This window comes from Penicillium daleae, assembly GCF_028827525.1.
Source record: "Penicillium daleae strain IBT 16125 chromosome Unknown utg000008l_segment0_segment0, whole genome shotgun sequence".
NCBI classification, from domain to species: Eukaryota; Fungi; Ascomycota; class Eurotiomycetes; order Eurotiales; family Aspergillaceae; genus Penicillium; species Penicillium daleae.
This window is the reverse complement of record NW_026623156.1, coordinates 6,464,036-6,487,002: the sequence shown is the minus strand read 5'-3', so window position 1 is coordinate 6,487,002 and position 22,967 is coordinate 6,464,036. Positions and strand designations below refer to the sequence as shown.

Below are 22,967 nucleotides of genomic sequence, written 5' to 3'. Positions count from 1 at the left end.
GTCTCAGGTCTCGGCGTGGGTCGCTGCGCCACGAGAGGTCGGGGGAAGGCCTCAAGGCAGCCAAACTCCCCGTCTCCTCTCCCCCGTCTTTGCGATCTGCAATCTCTCGACCTTTCGACCACCACCGCCACAACTTCCTCCCATCTTCCCACGCTATACAAAGTGGGGATGATGCTGGTCATTCGTTTCCCTTCCTAAAACCAAGCAGATCATGATCTTCCTGATCGCAGTATCCGCGTCTTCCGTTTGCCCAGGCTCCCCCGAGCCGACCCCGTGCCGCCATGGGCGACGATAAGTTCCAGTACAAATCCCTCCCTATTCCCACCTACGAGGAAGCCACTGCCCAACCTTCCTCCTCCCGGTCCGACCTGGGCGATGGCACCGATGCGGAACGACAAGGACTCCTCGGTCGCCAGGCCTCCCACTATCAACCCCCGACGGTAGAATCCGAGCGCGGCAGTCTCGATGACCTTGCCTCCTCCGCAGCGGGCTCGACCCGGGGGTCGACCGATGAACTGCGGAGGGAACTGGATCAGATGGACGTCGATGACTCCGGACAGGGATCCTCTAGCGGTACTCGTCCCCGGCTACGACATCACCTCTCCAAGCGGTTCTCCAGTCTCACCCGCACGTTATCGGCGATTCAACGACCCCTGCAGCGATACCTCCCTAGCATGCCCAGCTTCCGATTCACGATAAATCTCAGTGATACTCGGGCGCGTATGAAAGACCATGGCTGTATTATGCTATTACGCCTATTTGCGCTGCTGCTGGTTGTTACGTTGGTTTATGTCTTCTTTATCGGGGACTTATTCAATTTAAACAGCCGCATGGTCATGGGTCAATCCTACAGTTCATCGTCCGTCGAAAACTTCATTCAGGGGCACATCAATGAAACCAACATTGCCGAGAACTTGAAGCTGGTCGCCGGTAATACTCGTGTCGCGGGAACCGAAGGAAGCTTTGTGTTGGCCGAATGGATCGAGCATGAATTTTACAAGGCTGGCTTCGATTCAGTGAAACGTGAAGAGTTCCAGGTCTACTTGAATTATCCTCGCGACGACGGTCGCAAGGTGGCCATCGTGGATCCGCCCCATCTGGTCTGGGAGGCCACTCTCGAGGAGAATGGGGCTCAATATCCCGTTTTCCACGGACATTCCAAGTCTGGAAATGTGACGGGACCTCTAGTATATGCGAATTTTGGATCGCGCGAAGATTTCCAGCTTCTAGCCGATAAGGGCATCTCGGTCAACGGCTCGATCGCTTTGGTACGATACTACGGAACCGAGGGTGATCGGGCGCTGAAGATCAAGGCTGCGGAATTGGCCGGAGCAGTGGGCTGCATCATCTACTCAGATCCAGCTCAGGATGGCTTTGTGAAAGGTCCTGCGTACCCGAAGGGTCGTTTTATGCCTTCGGATGGTGTACAGCGAGGCGGCGTCAGCCTCATGTCTCATATTGTTGGTGATGTTCTTAGCCCAGGGTTTGCATCCACCCCGGACGAGAAGAAACGATTGTCCCCCGAAGACAGTCCTGCTTTGGTTAAAATCCCAAGTTTGCCCATCGCCTGGCGCGATGCGCAGCGACTCTTGCAAGCGATCGAAGGCCATGGGTCCAAGGTACCACAGGAATGGGTTGGCGGAGTGCCCAAAGTCCAAGAATGGTGGACGGGCGATAAAAGTTCGCCCACGGTGCAATTGATGAATCTGCAGGATGAAGTCGAGCGACGCCCCATTTATAACGTTCATGGATCGATTATTGGATTGGAAGAGCGCGACAAGAAGATCATTGTCGGCAATCACCGTGATGCTTGGTGCTTGGGCAGCGTTGATCCTGGCAGTGGTACTGCCGTCTTTTTGGAAATCGTGCGAGCCTTTGGCGAGTTGCTCACCTACGGTTGGCGGCCGCTTCGTACGATCGAGTTTGTCAGTTGGGATGGAGAAGAGTATAACTTGATTGGTTCAACAGAGCATGTCGAAAAAGAAATTGACAATCTCCGAGCCAACGGATACGCCTACTTGAATGTCGACGTGGGCGTGTCGGGTTCCAATTTCCGCGCGGCAGGGTCTCCAGTCTTTGAGCGCTCGGTACATCAGATCCTAGGTCGTCTATCCGACCCCGTCGCCAATAAGACGCTGAAGGAACTCTGGGATGAACGAGGCCAGCGACTGGAGCCCCTCGGTGCCGGCAGTGACTACGTCGCGTTCCAGGACATTGCCGGCACTTCAAGTATTGACTTCGGATTTGAAGGCGAGGCATACCCTTATCACAGCTGTTACGAATCGTACGACTGGATGGAGAAGTTTGGCGATCCTGGCTTCATCTACCACAAGCTACTCGCTCAATTCTGGGCCCTTCTTCTGTTGGATGTTTCGGAGAACCCGATGTTGCCGTTCGACATGCAAGCCTACGGCAAATCTGTGACTGGATGGGTGAAAGATCTGGATGAATTCGCAAAGACCAAGAAAGCCGAGGTCGACATGCAACTGATGTACAACGCTGCGGCGGAGCTCGAGGCCAACACGGCTCGGTTTCAGGCCTGGAATGATGTTTGGCACGATACTGTCTGGGGCTCTGGTGGGTACGAGAGCAACGTCATGGCGATCCAGCGGGTTAATCACAACGTCCGAATGGCTCAATTCGACACTCATCTTTTGGACCTAGATGCGGACGGCGGTGTAGGTGGTACCCTTCTCCCATTCATCTGGTTGTTTATCTCTGACTGACGATCTTGCTTGTTTCTAGATCCCCAATCGAACCCAATTCCGCCATGTCGTCTTCGGTCCAGAACTTTGGTCGGGTTACGACGCTTCCATTTTCCCTGCGATTCGCGACAGTATCAATGCCGGGAACTGGTCACTCGCTCAACACTGGATTGATCGGGTCGCCAACATCATCCACGTTGCCAGCAACAAGCTCCTGAACTAAATGTAATTTACCTTCTGCAGAAACCATACCTCCTTTCCTTTAATCCCTCACTTGACCTCCCCTCCTCTCTATCTCTCTGTTCGGTCAGCCTTCCACCATTATGCATACCCCATACGCTTTCTCATATTGTTCTTGGCATCTCATCTGTTTTTCTCCCGGTTCTTCTATGAGCATTGTACAGCCTAGCTCTGATTGGATCCTTTCTTTGTCTTGTTGCTCGCATTCTTGATCTCCGTCCTTGCATATCTGGAAGATCCATCACCCGGTTTCTTTTGCGTGTCATATACCAGCTGAGCTATATTTGCCCTCTGTGTGCTTGTGTGTGCTTTCATAGCGGAATTCTCTAGAATTATGGACCTGGGTAGTTATCTCAATCGATCACAATACATATGCTTATGGAATTGATCATGCACTCCTCTACTATTTGTAAAACCTATACCCTCGACCGTGATTCGCCAAGGCATTCTGTTATTCGGGCTGCACTAGAAACACTGAATCACGGGGCAATATCCATCCTTCCTCGCACATGTCGATGCATCACACCCGATCCAAGCCCGAATTTGGGGTTGGTCGGACAGGTTTCCCCATTTAACACGAATGGCTCAATTTTGGGGCGATCGAGGTAGACCCTCAATCTACAGGAAACACTTCCCTGAATCGCAGGGTCTGGCTCTCGATGTTCTATGATCTGTACAAATGCCGAAGACCGCGGTTCGGTACTTCTACGATTGAGGTTGAGTAATATCGGAATGTTTGAATCTGAGATATCCCATATCTTCGTTGGGCTATGAAACAGCGTACCTCCGGGCTGGGTGATTATCGGAGGAGATCAATACCGCAAAGACAGACTACACTAGATAACTTTCAGCGGTTTAATCCCAAAAAGAAGAGGGATCTGGAATTTAGGGCTTCGGCGATGATAAACTACAAGGAAAGATCTGCTGGGAAAGGATCGCAAGGACAGCAAACTGCCCCAAAAGGGTTTGTCCGGTTACCCTGTCGCACGGTGAAACATCGGACGGTGAAACAGGGTCCACCGTTTCAGTGGCCTTGTCAATTACCCGATTGGTCCATATCAGGTATACAATTGTAGACCCGACCTTGGGTCGACGTACTTCAGGACATTTTGAAGAGGATTTGAAGAGGAAATGGTAACATTAGATCATCCTCGGTTGAGAAGAGTGAGATGTTTCGAAAATTGAGGAAGAAAGGGTATAAAAGTGGTCATCCGGTCGCTGGGAGAGTGTGCTTCAAGTGCCTTCAATTCAGTTCGTTCATACCTTCGTTATCGAGTTACATCTCCTCTAGAAGAGCTGGTCTCTTGCTTTCTCTACACTATTCTCTCGTTCTTTTGTCATCATGAAGACCGTCGTCGCTCTCTCCCTGGTCGGTGCTGCCCTAGGGGCGCCCACCAAAACCATTGAGAACCGCCAGTTTGGCGGTCTGGGTGCTCTATCCTCCCTCATCCCAAGCTCCGGCAGCGGTCTCAGTGGACTTGGTTCACTGGGAGGATCTGGCAGCGAGAGTGGTCTGGGTGCTCTGGCCTCTCTCCTGCCTAGCTCTAGCAGCGGCCCCGGCGACCTCAGTAGTCTCGGTTCCCTTGGTGGATCGAGCAGCGACAGCGGCCTGGGTGCGCTGGCGTCTCTGATTCCCAGCCTGGGCTCAGGTCTGAGTGATTCCTCCTCCAGCTCCGGTATCAGCAGCTTGCTGGGAGGCCTGTCTAAGCGGCAGCTTACAGGCTCGATTACTGCTAACGACGTCATCGATAAGGCTAGCTGCAAGGAGCTTACCTTTATTTTCGCTCGCGGTAGCGACGAACTAGGCAACATGGGTTCGGTCGTTGGGCCCCCCGTGGCTACTCAGTTGAAGTCATTGACTGGCAACAAGGTCAATGTTCAGGGCGTGACATATGCTGCGACTGCCGAAGTAAGTCTACCCGTTATTCCCTATTCCCCTGAGTGTGATATCTAGTCATGCTTGCATGGGAGGTTAGTGGGTCGAAATCAACTGACGGACGAAATTGAAATCAGAGCAACGTGGCACTTGGCGCCAATGGTGGCCCTATCATGGCGAACCTGGTCGAGACTGCTCTCAAGCAGTGTCCCGATACCAAGGTGGTGCTGGGTGGTTACTCGCAAGGCTCGATGGTCGTCCACAACGCCGCGTCCCGCCTCAGCGCAGAGGTTACCGGTGCCGTGCTCTTCGGCGACCCCTTCAAGACTCAGGCCGTTGGTAAGCTAGCCAGTGGCAAGGTCAAGGAGTACTGTGCTAGCGGTGACCCCGTCTGCGAGAATGGATTTAACGTGATGGCGCACTTGTCTTATGGCAGCGACGCCAAAGAAGCAGCACAGTTTCTCATCGAGGCTGCCGGGCTTTCGACTTCCTCCTGAGTCATCCGGGCTACCTGAAATGATAAACGGTTGGATTCTGTGTGGAGAAGAGAGGGCCTATGATGTTTTGGAAGGGTGGATATGAGCTGGATCTGTATGTTAGATGAGTCAATTGAGCCTCTCAGACACGAAAGGAATCGGGCTTAGGCCATAAGGCTATGTATGGCCGACGGCGATAAAGTTTCAGAAAGACTTGGAATGAATCACCACATGGATGCAATCACGCCAAGACAAGCCAAAATCCAGTGAGATTTTGAATTGTCAGCACTGTAGGACGAATATTCGGTCTGCCGAATTTTCGTCCTCTGCCGAATATTCGTCCTCGAGTTTGCTTGACGGAGACTTTTCGCGGATCGCGCCACGGAGATAAGAGGCGTCCGTCGTTCGGGGCTCGGGGCAATTACGACATGCAAGAGTATCGACATAGTGGATCCTCGAGGACAGCCTTGTTCGATGACAGGGATGGTGATTGGGTGCAGATCTGGATTTCTAAGGAGATGAATAATATCTATTGGGCTTCCATGGGTTCGAAACAGACCAACCTGATTTATAATTCGTCGAATAATAATCTTGCTTACAGCATGTCCCACACCTTAACGTTATGATCGCGTTAGGATCGAAAGGATTCGAATCGGGGTTAACGCACGTTACGGATCACTCGAATTCTATCATAGATTAACAGGTTATAAAAGAAGCCATGCTCTACCACATATCCTCTTTTATCATTTCATCATCAACAATTCATCTGGCAATCCTTCTGGTGCCTTCGTCCAAAGCCAAAAGCTCCATTTTTCAACCAGCCAATCATCTCCTCGAGCATCGAGAGGACCCACCCCATCTGATCGCCTTACAAAGCATACTCGCATATCACGGTACACCTCGATGGCATCTGTTATTCGAGAAGCCGCCTTTGGGCAATTAGTTCGATATCTGACGAAAAACAAATACTTCCAATATCCCGAAGAGAAGGCCGATTTTAAGCTACCCGAGACATGGCTTCGACTATTAAACGACTCGGACGCTGCAACGATAGCCGACCCCGAGAAGACTGAGCAGCAACCCGAGCAGCAACCCGAGCCGCAACCCGAGCCGCAAGGCTTGGATGCAACTAGCGAGGCTATCAGTCGTGCATCAACTCAAAACTCTCTTCCCTTCACAGAAGCGCGCCTTGAAGCTGATGAGCAACATGAAATTGAAAAGATCAAGTCCATTCCCATTCAGCCCAAAAAGACCAAGGATGGTGCTATCCTGGTCGATTGGTACTATACCGATGACGCCGAGAATCCACACAACTGGTCGAATAAGAAGCGTGTCTTGATCACGACACTCATCTGTCTTTATACATTCGTGGTCTACACAACTTCTGCAATCTATACATCCTCCGTGGCGGGGATTATGGCGGAATTCGGCGTCAGTGATCTGGTTGCTACACTCGGATTGTCATTGTACGTCCTTGGATATGGAACCGGACCTCTGGCCTTCTCGCCTCTCAGCGAGATCCCAGTCATTGGCCGCAATCCTGTCTATATTGTCACTATGTTCCTCTTTGTTATCATTTCCATTCCCACCGCTTTCGTGGGTAACTTCCCCGGGCTGATGGTGCTCCGATTCCTGCAGGGATTCTTCGGCTCCCCGTGTCTCGCTTCCGGAGGAGCTTCAATTGGAGATATGTACAGCCTCATTTCTCTTCCTTATGCCATGATGTCATGGGTAGCAGCAGCTTATTGCGGTGTAAGTGGAATTCTGGCCCTCAAAACTATCTCACTTTTGGATACTAACATCATCATATAGCCTGCCCTTGGTCCTCTCATCAGTGGCTTCGCAGTCCCCGCTGAGACTTGGCGCTGGTCCCTCTTTGAATCCATCTGGATGTCTTCCCCTGTGTTCATCCTGATGTTCTTCTTCCTTCCCGAGACTAGCTCCGCAACGATCCTCCTACGTCGTGCTGCGCGTCTTCGCAAGATCTACAACAATGACCGCTTCCTGTCCCAGTCCGAGATTGATCAGCGCAACATGAAGATCTCAGATGTTGCCGTCGACGCCTTGATCAAGCCTTTGGAAATTACTATCAAGGATCCTGCCGTCCTCTTCGTTCAGATCTACACTGCTATCATCTACGGAATCTACTACTCCTTCTTCGAGGTGTTCCCCCTGGTCTACCCTGTCGATTACAACATGAATCTCGGTCAAGTTGGTCTAGTCTTCCTGTGTATCCTGGTTTCTTGCATCATCGGTATTGCAGTCTACTTCTCCTACCTCTACTTCTGGATGAACCCCCGCATTGCACGCTTCGGATTCCCGGTTCAGGAGGCTCGTCTGATCCCGGCGCTGCCAGCTTCTGTCGGACCCACTATTGGCCTGTTCCTCTTTGCCTGGACGGCCCGTGCCTCGATTCATTGGATCGTTCCCACCATCGGCATCACCATCTATGGTGCGACAGTCTTCATCGTCATGCAGTGCTTGTTCGTCTACATTCCATTGACTTATCCGATGTACGCTGCTAGCCTGTTCGCTGCAAACGATTTCTTCCGCAGTGCCTTGGCTTGCGGTAGTGTCTTGTTTGCTCATCCTTTGTTTGGCAACCTCGGTGTTGCTCGGGGTACCAGTCTGCTTGGTGGTCTGAGTGTGATTGGCATTATCGGAATCTGGTTGCTTTACTACTATGGTGCTCGACTCCGCTCTATGAGCAAGTTTGCCCTCTCTGATGAGTGAAAAGCTGGTCTGTGTGCCTCATTGATACCTAAGGCTTGAGATGCCTTGCTTGTCTGATGTGTGAAGAATGATTAATAAATGGTGTGATATTGGGAGGTTTTGAATGTGTTATGAATGTAATAGAGCGTGTTTCAAGATATCAATTAATTTAATATGTTTCCACTCACTCACTGAAAATACCACGGGTTTCTCTTGTGCTGCCAACAGTGGAGTCATGCGAAACCTTTATACTTTGGGGGGCTCTCTGTGAATCAGAAAGCGCTAAGAAAATGATAATTACCACTGGCATTAAACCAAAGGTCTGTGGAGACTTATTATTGACATTGATCTGAACTGAACGATGTATTTATCTTACCCAAAGTCTTCGCCTGAAGCAGCACGAGACAAGAAGAGAGCGGGGTTAGTTCCGGAAGCGTTTGGACTTTGTGTACCTATATGATTCTGCTTGATCTGGAAAACGAGCAATGAGCCCACTACCACTCAAATTACGGAAATGCGGAGCAGACCGATACTAGGTGCTGGACGGCGAAACCATCTCTATTTCTCGCTTATCTGATTTAATAAACCTTCTCGTACTATTTCAACTATTTTCTAGATCCCCAGATGATAGATAGAAGAAATTCGAATCAAAGTATCACCTCTCTTCCTCTACTCCGGGGGTTTCATCAATAAGTCGTCCACCTCAAGAAAACACCACCTCCCTCCAATAGACTCAATTCACGAATTAATTACATGAGCTTTTGGAAGATGAGACGAAATCACAAATTGAGAAATTGGTCAAAACAGTGGTGAAATATCACTGGAGCGGACATAAAGTAATTATTGTGCGGTAGGTTGATGAAACATGTTGAATCGCATAGAATAAAGCAGCATGCATATACATGCATAATTACCTGATAAATTTCCATAAGACACCGACGTCTACTGATTTAGCAAACCGTGATGAAAAGACCAATGCTATGATTGGGTTAGCAAAAATTCTATCATAGCCACAATCGGGGGCGGTGACACTCACGGAGAGGGGTTGAAGTCTTCGAAGAATTCGAGACTAGTGCTTCCAGCATTCTTCATCTCAAAAGCCACGGTCTGACCAGCCGGGCAAGAGAAGGTGGAGACAACAAATGAGTTGCCAGGCGAGACAGTGATTGTGCCGAGATCCTTGGAGACAGAAGGAGCATTGTTGAAGGTAGTGGAGCTAGTGGCAGCCTGGGACAACGCAGCAAAATCAATCTTACCATCACCACTAAAGGTAAAGGACGAGGTCTGAAGATCTGCCTGTTTCGGGAACAGGAAGACCAAGCTGCAGGTCTTGCCCGAGTCTGACCGGGGAATATCAAAGTTGAAGATGCTCGACACGGACGATGTCACCTTGCCATTGAACTGGGTCCCAAAGGCAGTGTTGGGAGAGGACGAGTCAATGGGGATGATCAAGTGAGGGAATTCAAATTGTCCCGAGTTCAACGTAGTGCCACATCCGTTACTAGCAGCCGAGGTGGTCGCGGCTGGGGGTGGTTGAGCGGGGGTAGTTGGTGCAGGAGGTACGCACGAGTCGGCCGTCAATTGGATAGTCTTGCACTGGCTGAGAGCGGAGCTTGCGGTGGTATGGATGTTCAAGCCACCGTTCTGACCAGTCTCGCAGGCAATAAAGTTGGTGTTGCCCTGGAACTCCAGCATGCCAGAGGAATTGATAGAGAATCCTGGAGTAGGAGTGGCACCCACGTCACATTGGAATTGGGTAGTGGGTGCTGGTAGACTCGTTAGCGGATTTGATCCCTTTATCAATTCATTGTATCACTTACGTGTGAGGATGCAACCACGACCGCTTCCATCAGTGATAGAACCAGAGTCGATACAAAACTGCGCAGGGGACAGACTATTGTCACCGATACGGTTCTGCCCATCACTAAGTTGTCCAACAGGACCAGATGAACCACCGGAGGCGGTTAAATGGAAGCAGCAGCTGCTACCACGAGGGACAAGAGCCTGGGCACCGGCAGTAAAGGCCGCAATATTAAAGAAGCTCCTCATGTTTTAAGTTTGGAATTTAGATGAAAAGCGACCGTGACTAGATGATTACTTGTCCGAGAACAATGAAAAACAGAGATGCTTGAAGTAAAAACTAGAATCTGTTACGGAGGAATTTAACACAATTTTATACCTGGGGAGAGGCAAAAGAATATTATTCATTCCAAGAAAATGGGACCCGATATCCGGAAAGCAATACGGACGTGATAGTAGACGTCATTCGTAGCCTTGGATCCCATGAAATGATCAGGGATCTGCTACTGTTGAGCCCCAGCGACAACTTGCATCGTAATATCTTTCCACATTAACCAGAACAGTGCAATTGTTAGCGCGGTGCTGGTGGCGACCTCGCTTACCACGGCTCGCAGCTCAAATGCCGCCTGGATTTGCGTGTAATCATTGGCTAGATCGAGTATTCAACGGATGTAAGCGGTAGGATCCCTGGGATCTAACCAGAATGTCTCTGATCCTTGTTGACAATGTTGCTTATTGGGTTTACAAGTAGTCCAGACCCAACAAGAGCTAAGACGTAGACATGGAAGGCCCTCGCTCCCCCCACGATATCCGAGGCCTTGACTTGTAGTACCGCAAATCGGTTGACTCGTGGCTGAGGAAATCGGGTGGTTCTTTCTGATTCACATCAATCAATCATACGATTAATAATGGGATAGTTTTTCTTTACATTTGCGCCTCTATTCAGTTAAGCCTTTTAAGTCCCAGCTCTGTCAATCTGAAACTAAGCGAGTCATGAATACTATTCGCAAGAATTATCGGCTCACGGGAACAGACCTCGTCGGACCTATACGGATATAATCTCGAGTTTTGAGACCAAAAATGTTGATTCAAAACCTGTTGTAGACAAAAAGAAACAAAGCAATCGAACGGGGTTGTGAGGGGGTTAATGATGAAGTGCAAATGTAATCGGTGGATCCCAACTCCGCAATCGGGCCAACGACGGGCTGTCTATTTTTGTACGTCCGTTTGAACCATGGGGGTACATAATTTGGGTACGAATTATGTTCATGTCTCTTCCGGTTTGTTTTTCTCGGATACTTACAAGAGAAGTGGATAAAACAAAGTCAAATGGCACAGATGACCACGTTGATCTTTCCACGTCATTTTTTACTAGATTTTGTTTACAGAATCAAACGACACCATGATCTGACCGCGGGGTGTTACATGATCGGCAGAAGGATCTTATACTCGCATCGTCCTTGTTCAGTAGTCGAGTAGCCGGGCATGACCTATCTGACTACTCTACTTTCATCGAGTCTGTGTCAGGGCTTCAGGGTCTATTATGTCCATGCATTAGAAAGCACTATTCCTCGCTAAAGAAGCAACCATTCAAGATCTGGCTTCTAATCGATAAGTTCGATAACTGGACTAAAGGTCTCGAGGATTGGACTGGAGTATTCGACCGCTGTCTACAAACGTTCCTCACGGTCATGAGACAATTAAAGGATATGGCCGTTCCGCAGAATCCGCAGCGGCCTGGGAGATGGTAAAGAGGAATCTTGGAAAGGTCAAAGTGGTGTGGGGCCGGTGTAAGCATACTGAAGAATTTCGCCATGATTCAACGAGCAGGAGAGAGCAAGAAAGTAAAGAGGACCAGGCTCGCAAGACTGAGAGTGACACTAAGCGAATTCCGGTCCATAAAGCTATCACACATTCGGCAACGGCGGATCCAGCACCAAAAGCGACGGATGATCAGCCAAACTCTGCCAAAATCCGGCCTCGAAATCCCACAAATCCTGACTGAGCAAAGCCGCCCAATCCTCATTTGCATCATCGGACCCTCCATCGTGAGGCTGTCCAGCATCCGAATTAAATGAGTCCAGAAACCGCTGCATTGTTTGCGTGGCTTTAGACAGCAACGCATAATTCGCGTCCCCGGTTTTAACTATCGTGCCGATTTGTACTTCTGCGACGAAGACACTTAGATCCCGTAGGATTTTCGTTCGTGACATTCCCCGTGTGGAATGGGAGTGTTGTTTTAGGAGTGCTAGGAGGATGATTCCTGCTGCTGGGAGCCCGTAGTATGCGACCTAGTGGGATTAGCCAAGACACTACGGTCGAAAAGTGTTTCGATTAGTGGTAGAATAGGTACCTTCCAGATGAGACCAGTCCCAGAATTGGTCAATTGATCCCGGAGTAGAATGAGCTCAACCACGAGAGCAAGCATTTGCCCCGCCGTCTCAATGATAGGGATATCGGGCTCGGTGAGAGTGTTGAGAAGTAGAAGCCTTAGTAAGAATAGGACATGTAAATGGTTGAGCCGAACATGTGCTAAAAAGTCCCGGTCAAATGGGCTCTGTGCACACTGCTTTAGGCTGCTTTCTAGTCGAAACTGGGGTGGTAGAGCTTCCCATTGCTCCTCGGCTCTCCGTTGGATCACGCTATATATTATCAGCCTTTCGGTTCTGTCGTTAAGCCATCGCGATATAACATGAAAACTAGGAGTTCGAAATACCTTGCTCTCCGTACACAATCAGCATCCTGCTTGTCTTGTAGCAATTCCCAAACCTCCTCTTTCAAGGAAGCACAAAGAGCGGACCAACACGTGTCCGCCCTATATCCAGCTCTTGCATCCGGGTGCCAGGTAAAGTGGCATCCGATTGAACGTAATATTGTCCCGTCAGAAGGAATTTGGAAGTGGCAGAAGCGTTTGTTCATTCGCGGCGGTCTGCCAAGGAAAATGGCGATGTTCTTGTCCGCAGAGTAGATCCGGGCAAAGGCCGTTTTCCGTAAGTCCATTAGAAATAGTGGGATTTCTGGCTTGGCTTCGAGGTTCTCGTGATAGCCTAAGGCGAAGGTCGAGGAAATTACGTCTCCAAGCTTGCGCCAGGTGTGGTAGCCTTGACAGAGTTAGTTGATAGAAGGGCAGATTAGGAGAACGTTCGACAACATGGATGCCAGGCTCACTTTGGTCACCATCCACGTAAGAATGAACAATAAAGTTCTCATACTGCACTATCAGCTGTAGGTCATTAAGACAATCCAGCGAGAGTGAAATTTCCAACGAAAAGTCGCTCAGTTTAGTGGCAAGGCGTCTCAACGTATACTGCTGTTCCTCGGTATTGTAGAGCAGTGGAAAGAAGGGAATATCAATCGTCGCTCGGCTGACGGCTGCAAAGAAAATACCCAATGTTTCCCATCGGGCATGATGATCTAGAAACTGCGCTGAAAAGCTCTGAAGATCCGCGGAAGCATCAAACTGCAACGGTCGGGCGGAGTTTTGTAGTAAACGCTGAGCATAGACCAGATGCCAATTCTCGTCATGCGTAGTGAACAGTTGACTAATACTCTCGGCGCACTGCGCAACAAACGGTTCCGCGAGGGCTAAATTCGCACCTTTGGCCAGCCAGAACAGGACGAGATCTTTCATCGCCGACAAGGAGTAGGTCGTTAACAGATGTCGCAGAATATCTGCGCCCTGCAGCAGCAGATGATTATCTCCCACCCATTGTGAGCTCGCATTGTCCGAGCCCAGTAGTTGGGTACTCGTGCTCTGCTCGCCATCTGTCGACGGGGTAATATGCTTGAAAATAGCAGCATGACTCGACGAGCCCAAGTATCCAGGGTTCGGATACAGATTGCGCCGGGGCTCGAACGAGGGCGATGGATCGGGCGATCGCACGCTAAGCAGATCCGAACTAAGTTAACATTGTATTCACGACTGTGTGGGGAACTGGGGACTGTAAGAAGTGCCGGGATACGCCCTACGGCGCCCTACGATTGTCCAAGATCCTACCTCGGTTTCTCGACCCGCCGCCGCTTGAATGGGGCCGTGCGGTAGATACACACGCCACGACTCTTCTGGCAGCGCGAACACACCGGTTGTTGATGGTCGCAGGCTAGCTTGGCCTTGCGACAGGACTCGCATGCTGCGAGTCGCGAGGCCATGTAGGCATTGAATGTGAATATTCGAGCACTGTGGATTCGACTTGGGGGGCAGCTGGCAGCGAGAAGAAAGCGAAAAGCAGTCGGTTACCGGCGGAGAACCGGCCAGTCGGCGATAAGAGCGACGCGTGAGCGGGGGCCAGGTGCGGGTCTCGTCCAGTCACTTGAAGTGCGGAGTTGTATAAAGACGCTCTCCTTCCTCCCTTTCTCTGCTTTCCTCTGTATTGAGATCAATCATATTCCACCAATACAATCTCACCATGTTTTCGCCAGACTCAATCCAGCTTGGTGACTATCTCTTTACTCGCCTGCTCCAGCTCGGCGTTGGCTCCGTCTTCGGCGTGCCGGGCGACTATAACCTGCGCCTGCTAGACCATATCGTGCCCTCGGGTCTACACTGGGTAGGCAACTGCAATGAGCTCAACGCGGCATATGCCGCGGATGGCTATGCCCGTATCAACGGCCTATCTGCGCTGGTCACCACCTTTGGCGTTGGCGAGCTGTCTGCGGCCAACGGCATTGCTGGCGCATACGCCGAGAGGTCTGCTGTGGTTCACATTGTCGGAACGCCCCCGCGGCCGCTGCAGAACTCGCGCGCCTTGATGCACCATACCTTCTCCGATGGCGAGTATCGTCGCTTTGCGGCCATGTCCACGCATATCACCGCGGCGCAGACGAATGTGATTGACTCAGTCACGGCGCCGGATAAGATCGATTGGATCTTGCAGCAGGCGCTGATCCACAGCCGGCCCGTGTATCTGGAGATTCCCGATGACATGAGTGAGACTCTTGTCTCTGCGGGGAACCTGAAGACTCCCATCCGTGTCCCAGTGACCCCCAGTGCCTCCCATGAATCCAAGGTGATCGCCCGGATCCTGGAGAGGCTTTATAGTGCCAAGAAGCCGTTGATCCTTGTCGATGGCGAGAGCCGAGCTCTCGGCATCCTAGACCAACTTGATTCTCTCATTAAGACTACCAACTGGCCCACATGGACAACCGTCTACGGCAAGGGTCTTGTGAACGAGTCGCACCCCAATGTGTACGGCCTCTATGCCGCAGCATTCGGCGACAAGCCCGCACAAGAATACTTCGAATCCGCAGACCTAATCCTGACATTCGGCCCACACTACAGCGACACCAACACCTACTTCTACTCAACCGTCCCCAAGCCCGCCGCAGCGATCCAATTCAAAGACAGCACCATCCAAGTCGAAAATGACATCTACCGAGACATATCCTCCAGCACCGTCCTCACCCACCTCCTCCAGTCTCTCGACTCCACCCGCCTCGTCCAAGCCAGCGGCCCCCCAAAGCTCCAAGTAACAACCACCGACATCAAAGACACAGACATCATCGCCCAAACCAATTTCTTCCGCCTGGTCAACCCCCTCTTCAACGAAGGCGACATCATCCTCGCCGAAACAGGCACCGCCTCCTACGGCGGCCGCACCTTCAAACTGCCCCCGCAATCCCGCCTCTTTACCGCCGTGACCTGGCTCTCCATCGGCTTCATGCTCCCCGCCACACTCGGCGCCGCCATCGCAAAGCGGGAACTCAACAAGCCCACCGGCACCAAGAATCAAACCGTGCTCATCATCGGCGACGGCAGTTTACAAATGACCGCGCAAGAAATCAGCGTGATGATTAAGGAGAAACTGGATATTCTCATTCTCATCATTAATAACGAGGGGTATACCATTGAACGGGTGATTCATGGCCGGAAGCAGGGGTATAACGATGTGCCTTTCTGGCGGCATACGCAGGCGTTAAATTACTTTGGTGCGGATGAGGAGCAGGTTAAGAATAGTACTTTCCAGGCTTGGACGTGCGGTGAGTTGAAGGAGGTTTTGAAGAATGAGCGCGTGCATAGTGGGAGTGGAGTACGGATTGTCGAGGTCTTTATGGAGAGGGAGGATGTCCAAGGTCCGTTGCTGTATCTGCTCAATAAGCAAATTGCGGAAGAGAAGCAGGAGCAGGGACAATGAAGAGAGAGCCACGGAAGATAACGTAACTACTATAAGATTAAGATGAATTGCTCATATCAGAACATGGGTTTGGGATGTAATACTCGGTCTACAACTGAAGCCGTTGGCTTCAAACTCAAACACAATTCAAGAATCAAATTCAAGTTCCGGAATATCCCAATTGACTTGCGATCTCACTATGATTACCACGACCAAGGTGTATCTCGACAAAAGAAAAGTAGAAGAGAGAAAAAAGGAAAAGACACGTGTGGCCGAACAAGGGAAGAGAAAAGAAAAAAACAAGCAGAGCAGCCAACCCAACCCATCAAAGTTAAACAAAAAAAAAGGAAATCAGGCTCGAAGAAACGCCATATCCTATGCCACCAGGTCCTGCAATGCACACGGTGCAGTATCGTAGAATGACAAAATGGAGAGAGAAGAAAAGGAGAGAAGGAAGAAGAAGAAGAGGGAAAAGGCCAACAAGAGTATTAAAAGGCGTCTTCCGTAGGAAGAGCCACATGACGTCTATAGTCGCTTCAAACGGGAAAACGTAGAAAAGCTGATTTTGGATAGGGAAGGGATGTCGTGGCGGTGGATTTTCCGGTCTCGATGAGACCGAGTTGCAACCGAGTGAGGAGTGGCCGAGCCTTTTTATTTCCGAAAGCTCTCTACACCCAGGCTAGGCGTTTCGACCCTGCGATCCGATGGGACGCCCTCGTCGCGGCGTCGGGCGAAGAAACTGTCACATTCGGAGACAATGTGTGCCCACTCTGCCAGAGCGCGGCCAGCGTACTTGCTGGCCACGAGATACTCGTGTGTAGGACGAGCCGGGAGCCTGGGAAGGGGAGAGTTCTTCATGGTGGGTGTCCTGGGTTGGCTGTCCGCAGCTAGTTGGGACGAGGGTGCTGGAATGGTCTCGTGTTCTTCTGTGGGCGTTTCATCGGCCGTGTTCTCCGAAGTAGACAGGTTCTCTGATGCGGTATCAAAATCGGTAGACTTCGAGTCAGACAGAGACCGGCAGTGCTGCACGTGGAGTTGCGAAGCCACCGGGAGACAGGGTGTAAAGAGACGCTTGTTCTTGGTAGGCCAATTTGGCCGGTCCATCCATTCCAGAGAAAACTTGAAGAAATACGGCTGGTGCGGAGTCTTGGGTCGAACGAGCTCATCTGAACTGTGGTTTGGGGTTTTCTCATGCTCGTCCATGCATTTGCTGTCTGGAGTCACTGTCAGATCCGTGACACCACTGTCAGACTCGTCTGAACTACTGCCACCTGCAGCATCGGGTTTAGCCGAACTGCCGAACATGGAGCGAAGCAGGCCCCATCGCCGCTTAGGTGGCTGGCCGTCTGAGCCGTTCGAGTCCGCAGAGCTAGATCTCCGATGTGACGTGACTTGATCAGGGGGGACCGGCGGGACAACTCGATCAAACGAGACAAAAAGGTTGACCGGAGACAGCTGATTATCACACCTAATGATGATTATCCGCCGCCCCGGAGCTGGGGTGCAAGGAGCAGACGACAGCGGAGCAGTGAGCCCCTCCTCAGCCTTGGATTGGAATCCAATATAGTACTCCCAAACCCGTAGCAACCTCTCAGATAGCGTCTCATATATCGTTCTGGGAGGATATTGTTAGCAAGGATGTTTTCAGACCAAAAAGGGAAATTGTATACTCACGAGTCAAGCGGTGAGGGGTCCCCGTTGAAACGACCGATCCTCCAGCACAAAACACGGTGATAGTAGGCGCGCACCATCGGACTCCAATGATTGAAATAATGGTAGAAAACAGGCTCAGACAACAAAAAGCCTAAGCAGAGACTCGCCTTCCGCCCCTCTGTCGCAGCCCAGGTACCCCAGATGCTGTAGATGAAGGAGAACACGCGCACCTCGGTCAGCGAATTATGGCTTTGCATCATCTGCCGACAAACCTCTAACCAGAAGCTCCAATCGAACAATTCGGTCTCAATGGACTGTGCATATCGTGTGATTATCGAAATAACTTCTTCCAGGAAATCGCAGAGAAGGAAGCAGGCATTATGATCGAAAAGAGAGATTCTTTGAGCAGCAACCTTAAGTAGGCTACAGAAAGTCTCCGCATAGAGCAGTCGTGCGCGATTAGGCTCGGCAGAGGATTCTGAGAGCAGGTCCCGGAGAAGAATGATCAACCGATTCTCCGCCATGAATCGATAGCTGTTCCTACTACCTGCGAGGGAGTGAGAAGCAGACGCGTCTGGCGATTCAATGAAATCGTCAAAAGTGATTGCTGCTGCTGCGTGAGTGGTTTCCGGCTGATGCAGGGACTGCTTGTAGATCGTATCCTCGATGGCAATCAAAAGTTGCGCATGAACTAGAAGCAGTCCAGGTGCGAACATTCTCCTCGCCTTTTCCGTCTCTGGGGGCATGTACTCTGCGTACAGAATATGGATGTACTTCACAAAGACAAAGAACAAATCTGTGTCGCGTCCGCACCAGCGTGCAATCCAAGGGCCATGCCATGAGATATTGGTTGTATTCAAGGGTGGCTCGGGCTTGTGTCGCATATACCGGAGCAAAGGTGTATGTGAATGGAAAGCCAAAGGTCGAAGTGCCATAGGAAAGCTCAGAGCCAGTTCCTGTGTAAAAGCACGCATGTTCCCAGCGCGAGACTGGGGGTTCTCGGCCAGGATACGGCGGAAAACAGTGGGAGAGGTGTTCCACAGTCGGACCATGATATCTGCGACTCCTGGGCAAAAAAAGAAGGCATATGCACACGCTTTTCCACAGAAAGCTACCAAACTGGCCGGTGCGTGTCTCATCGACATTCGCTCCACCACAAATGCCATTTGGGACAGAAGATTCTGGACAAAGACATTGCGAATATTGTGGTGAATGGACTCAACCAGAAAGTCCGATCCAGATGAACCTGACCCGTCAGAGGTCTCCGATACTGAGGTCGAGGCGTATTTAAGCGAATCCGTAGGTCCATCGCTCTGCTGGGCAGTAGGGAATGGGATCCGCCATTCTGGTCGGGTCATAATACCCACCACCGCCTCGAGGAAAACTGGCCGGTCAGTCCCAGATATCGATTGATTGTTCTTGCCATTGAGCATCTCCAACATCCCAATCCACCACTTGTTGAGAATATTGACCCGGCGATCCAAATCTTCGGGTCTGAGGTTCTTGCAGGAGGCGTGAAGGTGATGGCGGCCAAGAAAAGGGAGCAAAGAGGAGCGAATGACATTAGCTTTCAGTGAGCTCGATTTGGATTGAAACCTGCGGGTAATCTTAATGAGCAATTGAGTAAGAACTAGATGTCTCTTCTTACTCACTTTTGGAAATCAGCTTCAAGGCCACGGAATATGCCCCACAATTCATCCTTCTTACGCGAATGCTCAACCGTGCTGCTGTTGTTTGTAAAGGACGCCACGGTTGCGACGGCTCCCTTTGGCATAGGCGGGAGAACCGGAGTTGACACGGAGAGAGAGGCTGTAAATTTCTCGAAAGAAGTCCGGTTTCGTAATGAGTGCGACGGACTGTTGGGTGAATCTGGAGAGTCCGAATTCCCCTTTGTCACCACCGCTACCATTGGCCGGCGTGGCCGTTTGTATAGCACCGTTCGCCTGCGCGAAGGCTGCGCCCCATCCGCATCAGCCGATTCCGTCTTGCGTCCACTCGACCGAGTAGGAGATTGTTCTTCGACTCGTTGTTTACTCCTCTTCGCTGCCGGGGAAGGTGATCGGGACGAGGACCCCCATGGCTTCCGTGCCAAATTGACGATCCGCCCAGACATGGAACGGTTCTTTACTAATGGCCGAGCTACAGGTTCGGGCGCCCTCGTTTCCGGCATCTTCGTCGCGGTCACATCCTGCGCGTCCGCGTCCTTGAGATCTTCCGAGGAAGACAGTGTAAAGTGGGAAACGGCGGCGGGCGACTTCTCGGGTTTCTTTTTCGAGCGAAGGGATGTCCGACGCAGAATATCCTTGCCTGCGGCCACGGTCTCCTTTGTCGGCGAATAGGAGAGGGTGGGTACTGCATAGTCGGAGAAGGTTCGTCTCAAGCCCGGAGGACCGGATTCCGGGGATTGACTCGGGAGGTCGGTATAGCTCGCGGCACGCGAAAGCAAGGCATTGTTGTCGTCGTCTGGGTAGGTGCTGCTCGTGGTCGTCGTCGTTATCTTGAGAAAGGGCGAAGACATGGTCTAGGAGCTCGGGAAGGAGAGGGGAATCGAGTTAGGGTAATAGCTATCGACGAATTCACATTTCCCCTGGGGGCACCGCAGACAGAACGCGAGAATGGGTGTCGAAGAAGACCAGCTCCTCCATGCACACCGAGTTTGAGTCCTGTCGTTTTGGTGGTTGTAAGGTCGGTTCTGCTTAGACGCGCAGCATTGCTAAACGGGGAAGAATGACAAGAATTCAACCCTCCTCCAGAAAGCAGGCTCGATCAGTCCGACTCGAGGGTAGTGACCAGTCACACGGGCGCGAGCTAGCAACGGATAGGTTCGTCTGCTAGCCGACCAGCGCACATTCAGCAAAGAAGTCGGTCTAGTGAACGATAGATCGATCGTCGACGCAGCTGCACACCCACTTAGGAAGGGCGCCACGGACACCAAATCAGCAACTGATCGACAGGCTAAGGAGCTGAACGGGTAGTCGTTTCGAGTTTTCGACAGGGTCCGAAGAAGGGATCTCCGTTTTGTTTGGGATTGTCGTTGGACTTTGTCGGGGACGGAGTTGGAGAGATGGAGAGAGGCGGGGAAGGGCAGGAACGGAAGCAGGAACAGTGGCTTGGAAGCGAGGGTGTATCAATTCGGTGGAAATAATTGAAGCGTGGAGGGAAGGGGAGTGGGGGAGGAGGAGGGAGCAAGTGGAGATCAATAAATGAGGTTACAAGGGGAAGAAAAGAAAATGGAAATGGAACGAGACGAGAATAAATGACGAGTTGAAGGATGACAGGGGGAAACCTAAACACAGGACTAAACGCTGGAAACGTTATGGATTCTCGTGCTCCGCGAGACTTTCTTGGCTGGCATTTACTACAGTCCCAGTCCAGTAGACTACAGTATCCTCTGGACCATCGGACACTCTGATTCCGCGTTGATTTCCTATTTTCCAACTCCGTCGATCCTCCTGGAGGAGGCAATCGGAGAATGACATCGAATCATAATACATCCTGTAATCATAATGTGAAATCTGATTCACCACTCCGACCACTTCACCCACTCCACATCTGAGACATCTTGTCCACTCCACTTTCCTACTCGGCACTCGGCCCTGATAACCTTTGCAGTGCTATAAGAGGGTATGAATATTCCCAAGTTCTAACCCTCCTCTTCGAGCCTTGTTCAGCCCTTTCCAAAAGCTTTCAGTCTTTCCACGGATCCATAGGCAATACCCGTCATTCTCTCGTAATCTACGAGAGGCTGAGTGCGTCTTGTCCCACCCCCTCGCCCACTCGCTGCCCTGCATGAACGAGTTTGATTCGCACTGCCCTCTCTCAGCCCCCCATGTCAAGCCCTGCCACCAATCGCATGCGCTCCGGAAGATTATAGATGAACAGAAATATCTGGAGCGGCCTCGCTTAGTATAGCTCAGCAGACAAGGTAGCGGCTAACTGCAACACAGCGCGATCTTAATTGTTTACCCATCAAATCCATGGGCATCTATTATTGACTTATTACCCGATCCGCCACTTCCGCTGACATCCAAGCGTCGTGTTGACCCGTGGGATGCCTCCCATTCTTCTCGCTCGCGAGGGACCCTGATAAGTCGTCATCACATATCATGGTACCCCATCATCGATTATGATTTGCCCCTCTACCCCCTCAAACACATTCCGGACAACCCTTTTGCTCGAGAATGTCGCTTCGGTCCAAACGGATGACACCATTATCAGCCCGCACACCAGCGGCTAGTCATGGCACTAACCCCATTTCAGTAACCCCATTTCAGTAGTTCTAGTATAGCATGACATAGCATCGCACAGCATAGCATACAATTGATAGCTTGCATCCAACGTAAAGATACGGAGTGTCGCCGGCTGACAAGCAAAGAAGATTAGGCCGTGATGCGTTGCCCCGCATTCCTCATAGAACAGAGGCAATCAACAATCCTATCTACGAGGGGATCTGAACAAAAGCGACACTTCCGTAGGAGAGTGCGACTCCTAGCAATAATAAGGATTTGCATGACAACTCCTCTGCCTAGACAATTGTAGCCACCCAAGTCCAACAACCCTCGTAACGATCTGGATCCTGCCAGCGCGAGGTTCGTCGCCAGCAACTGCTTCCGTAGTCATGAATAGACCATATCCACAGGCCAGATTGACTTGGGCCGCAGTCGTGTCGGTAGACCTAGCTCCCCCAGCGCCCAATATCGGCAGTCTAGACGCCCCCCGAACGCCTCGCGGCTTGCGCAAGCCGTCCACCAAACACCCCCTCAGAACCCTGGATGACCAGCCAACCGCTCAATATTGACAATTGACTCAATTGATCCAGAAGCCAAATCCAGAATCCAGATTCATTCTCACGCTGCTGGTGCCCATTAGCCCCGCAGATGCCACGTCGTACCGTACGGTAGTTGCAGGGCTCGACCACCGCACTACTGTACAAGAGGTTCATCGGCACGAATGTCGATACTTCGGTTCCAGCAAGAAGAGACGATAGTACTCCGTATATGTCGTTCTTCGCTGGCTGCGAACCCAAAAAAGCAAATCTGATATCTGCCTGACGGGACCTGAAAATCAACCGCGTTACTTCTATTAGACGAGGCAGAACAAGGGGGGAACCGGGAAATAAGCTTGGGCGAATGGCTCCACCGAAAGGCCACCACGTCGCTGCGCAAGATGCGTGGTGTTCAGCCCGGATCCACCTTTACGACGCCCGCATCGGCCGTCCCGTCGACGAATGAGGGAATCAATAACGAGGAGCCTCTCAGCCTTATCAAAGTGGATTGGATGAATACGAATTATTTGACTGATGTAGACAAAATCTGTCCCATCCTACATCGAAGCTGGTAAGATGGCCGAGTTGGTCTAAGGCGTCAGGTTAAGGTCCACCTTAGCATAAATTCCT

The 22,967-nt window shown here is 51.1% G+C and overlaps 7 protein-coding genes across 7 annotated transcripts; 4 read left to right on the top strand and 3 right to left on the bottom strand.

Moving 5' to 3' along the window:
* Positions 1-281: 281 nt before the first annotated feature.
* On the top strand, positions 282-2,928 carry N7458_010816 (M28 family metallopeptidase; the record flags this gene model as incomplete). The annotated part of the gene is made up of 2 exons (XM_056914198.1): positions 282-2,678; positions 2,746-2,928. The coding sequence occupies 2 exons, from the start codon at positions 282-284 to the stop codon at positions 2,926-2,928; spliced, it is 2,580 nt and encodes an 859-aa protein (XP_056763047.1).
* Positions 2,929-4,287: 1,359 nt separating this feature from the next.
* On the top strand, positions 4,288-5,318 carry N7458_010815 (carbohydrate esterase family 5 protein; the record flags this gene model as incomplete). The annotated part of the gene is made up of 2 exons (XM_056914197.1): positions 4,288-4,854; positions 4,959-5,318. The coding sequence occupies 2 exons, from the start codon at positions 4,288-4,290 to the stop codon at positions 5,316-5,318; spliced, it is 927 nt and encodes a 308-aa protein (XP_056763046.1).
* Positions 5,319-6,200: 882 nt separating this feature from the next.
* N7458_010814 (MFS transporter) lies at positions 6,201-8,030 on the top strand (the record flags this gene model as incomplete). Its single annotated transcript, XM_056914196.1, has 2 exons — positions 6,201-7,049; positions 7,110-8,030. The coding sequence occupies 2 exons, from the start codon at positions 6,201-6,203 to the stop codon at positions 8,028-8,030; spliced, it is 1,770 nt and encodes a 589-aa protein (XP_056763045.1).
* Positions 8,031-8,959: 929 nt separating this feature from the next.
* On the bottom strand, positions 8,960-10,058 carry N7458_010813 (uncharacterized protein; the record flags this gene model as incomplete). The annotated part of the gene is made up of 3 exons (XM_056914195.1): positions 8,960-8,987; positions 9,046-9,775; positions 9,830-10,058. 3 exons carry the CDS (start codon positions 10,056-10,058, stop codon positions 8,960-8,962), a joined length of 987 nt encoding a protein of 328 aa, XP_056763044.1.
* Positions 10,059-11,716: 1,658 nt separating this feature from the next.
* Positions 11,717-13,958, bottom strand: N7458_010812 (uncharacterized protein; the record flags this gene model as incomplete). Its single annotated transcript, XM_056914194.1, has 5 exons — positions 11,717-12,100; positions 12,163-12,451; positions 12,526-12,910; positions 12,978-13,693; positions 13,807-13,958. 5 exons carry the CDS (start codon positions 13,956-13,958, stop codon positions 11,717-11,719), a joined length of 1,926 nt encoding a protein of 641 aa, XP_056763043.1.
* A 257-nt stretch (positions 13,959-14,215) lies between these two features.
* N7458_010811 (alpha-keto acid decarboxylase family protein) lies at positions 14,216-15,940 on the top strand (the record flags this gene model as incomplete). Its single annotated transcript, XM_056914193.1, has 1 exon — positions 14,216-15,940. One exon carries the CDS (start codon positions 14,216-14,218, stop codon positions 15,938-15,940), a length of 1,725 nt encoding a protein of 574 aa, XP_056763042.1.
* Positions 15,941-16,570: 630 nt separating this feature from the next.
* N7458_010810 (DUF1765 domain-containing protein) lies at positions 16,571-20,090 on the bottom strand (the record flags this gene model as incomplete). The annotated part of the gene is made up of 3 exons (XM_056914192.1): positions 16,571-17,534; positions 17,594-19,168; positions 19,225-20,090. 3 exons carry the CDS (start codon positions 20,088-20,090, stop codon positions 16,571-16,573), a joined length of 3,405 nt encoding a protein of 1,134 aa, XP_056763041.1.
* Positions 20,091-22,967: the final 2,877 nt, after the last annotated feature.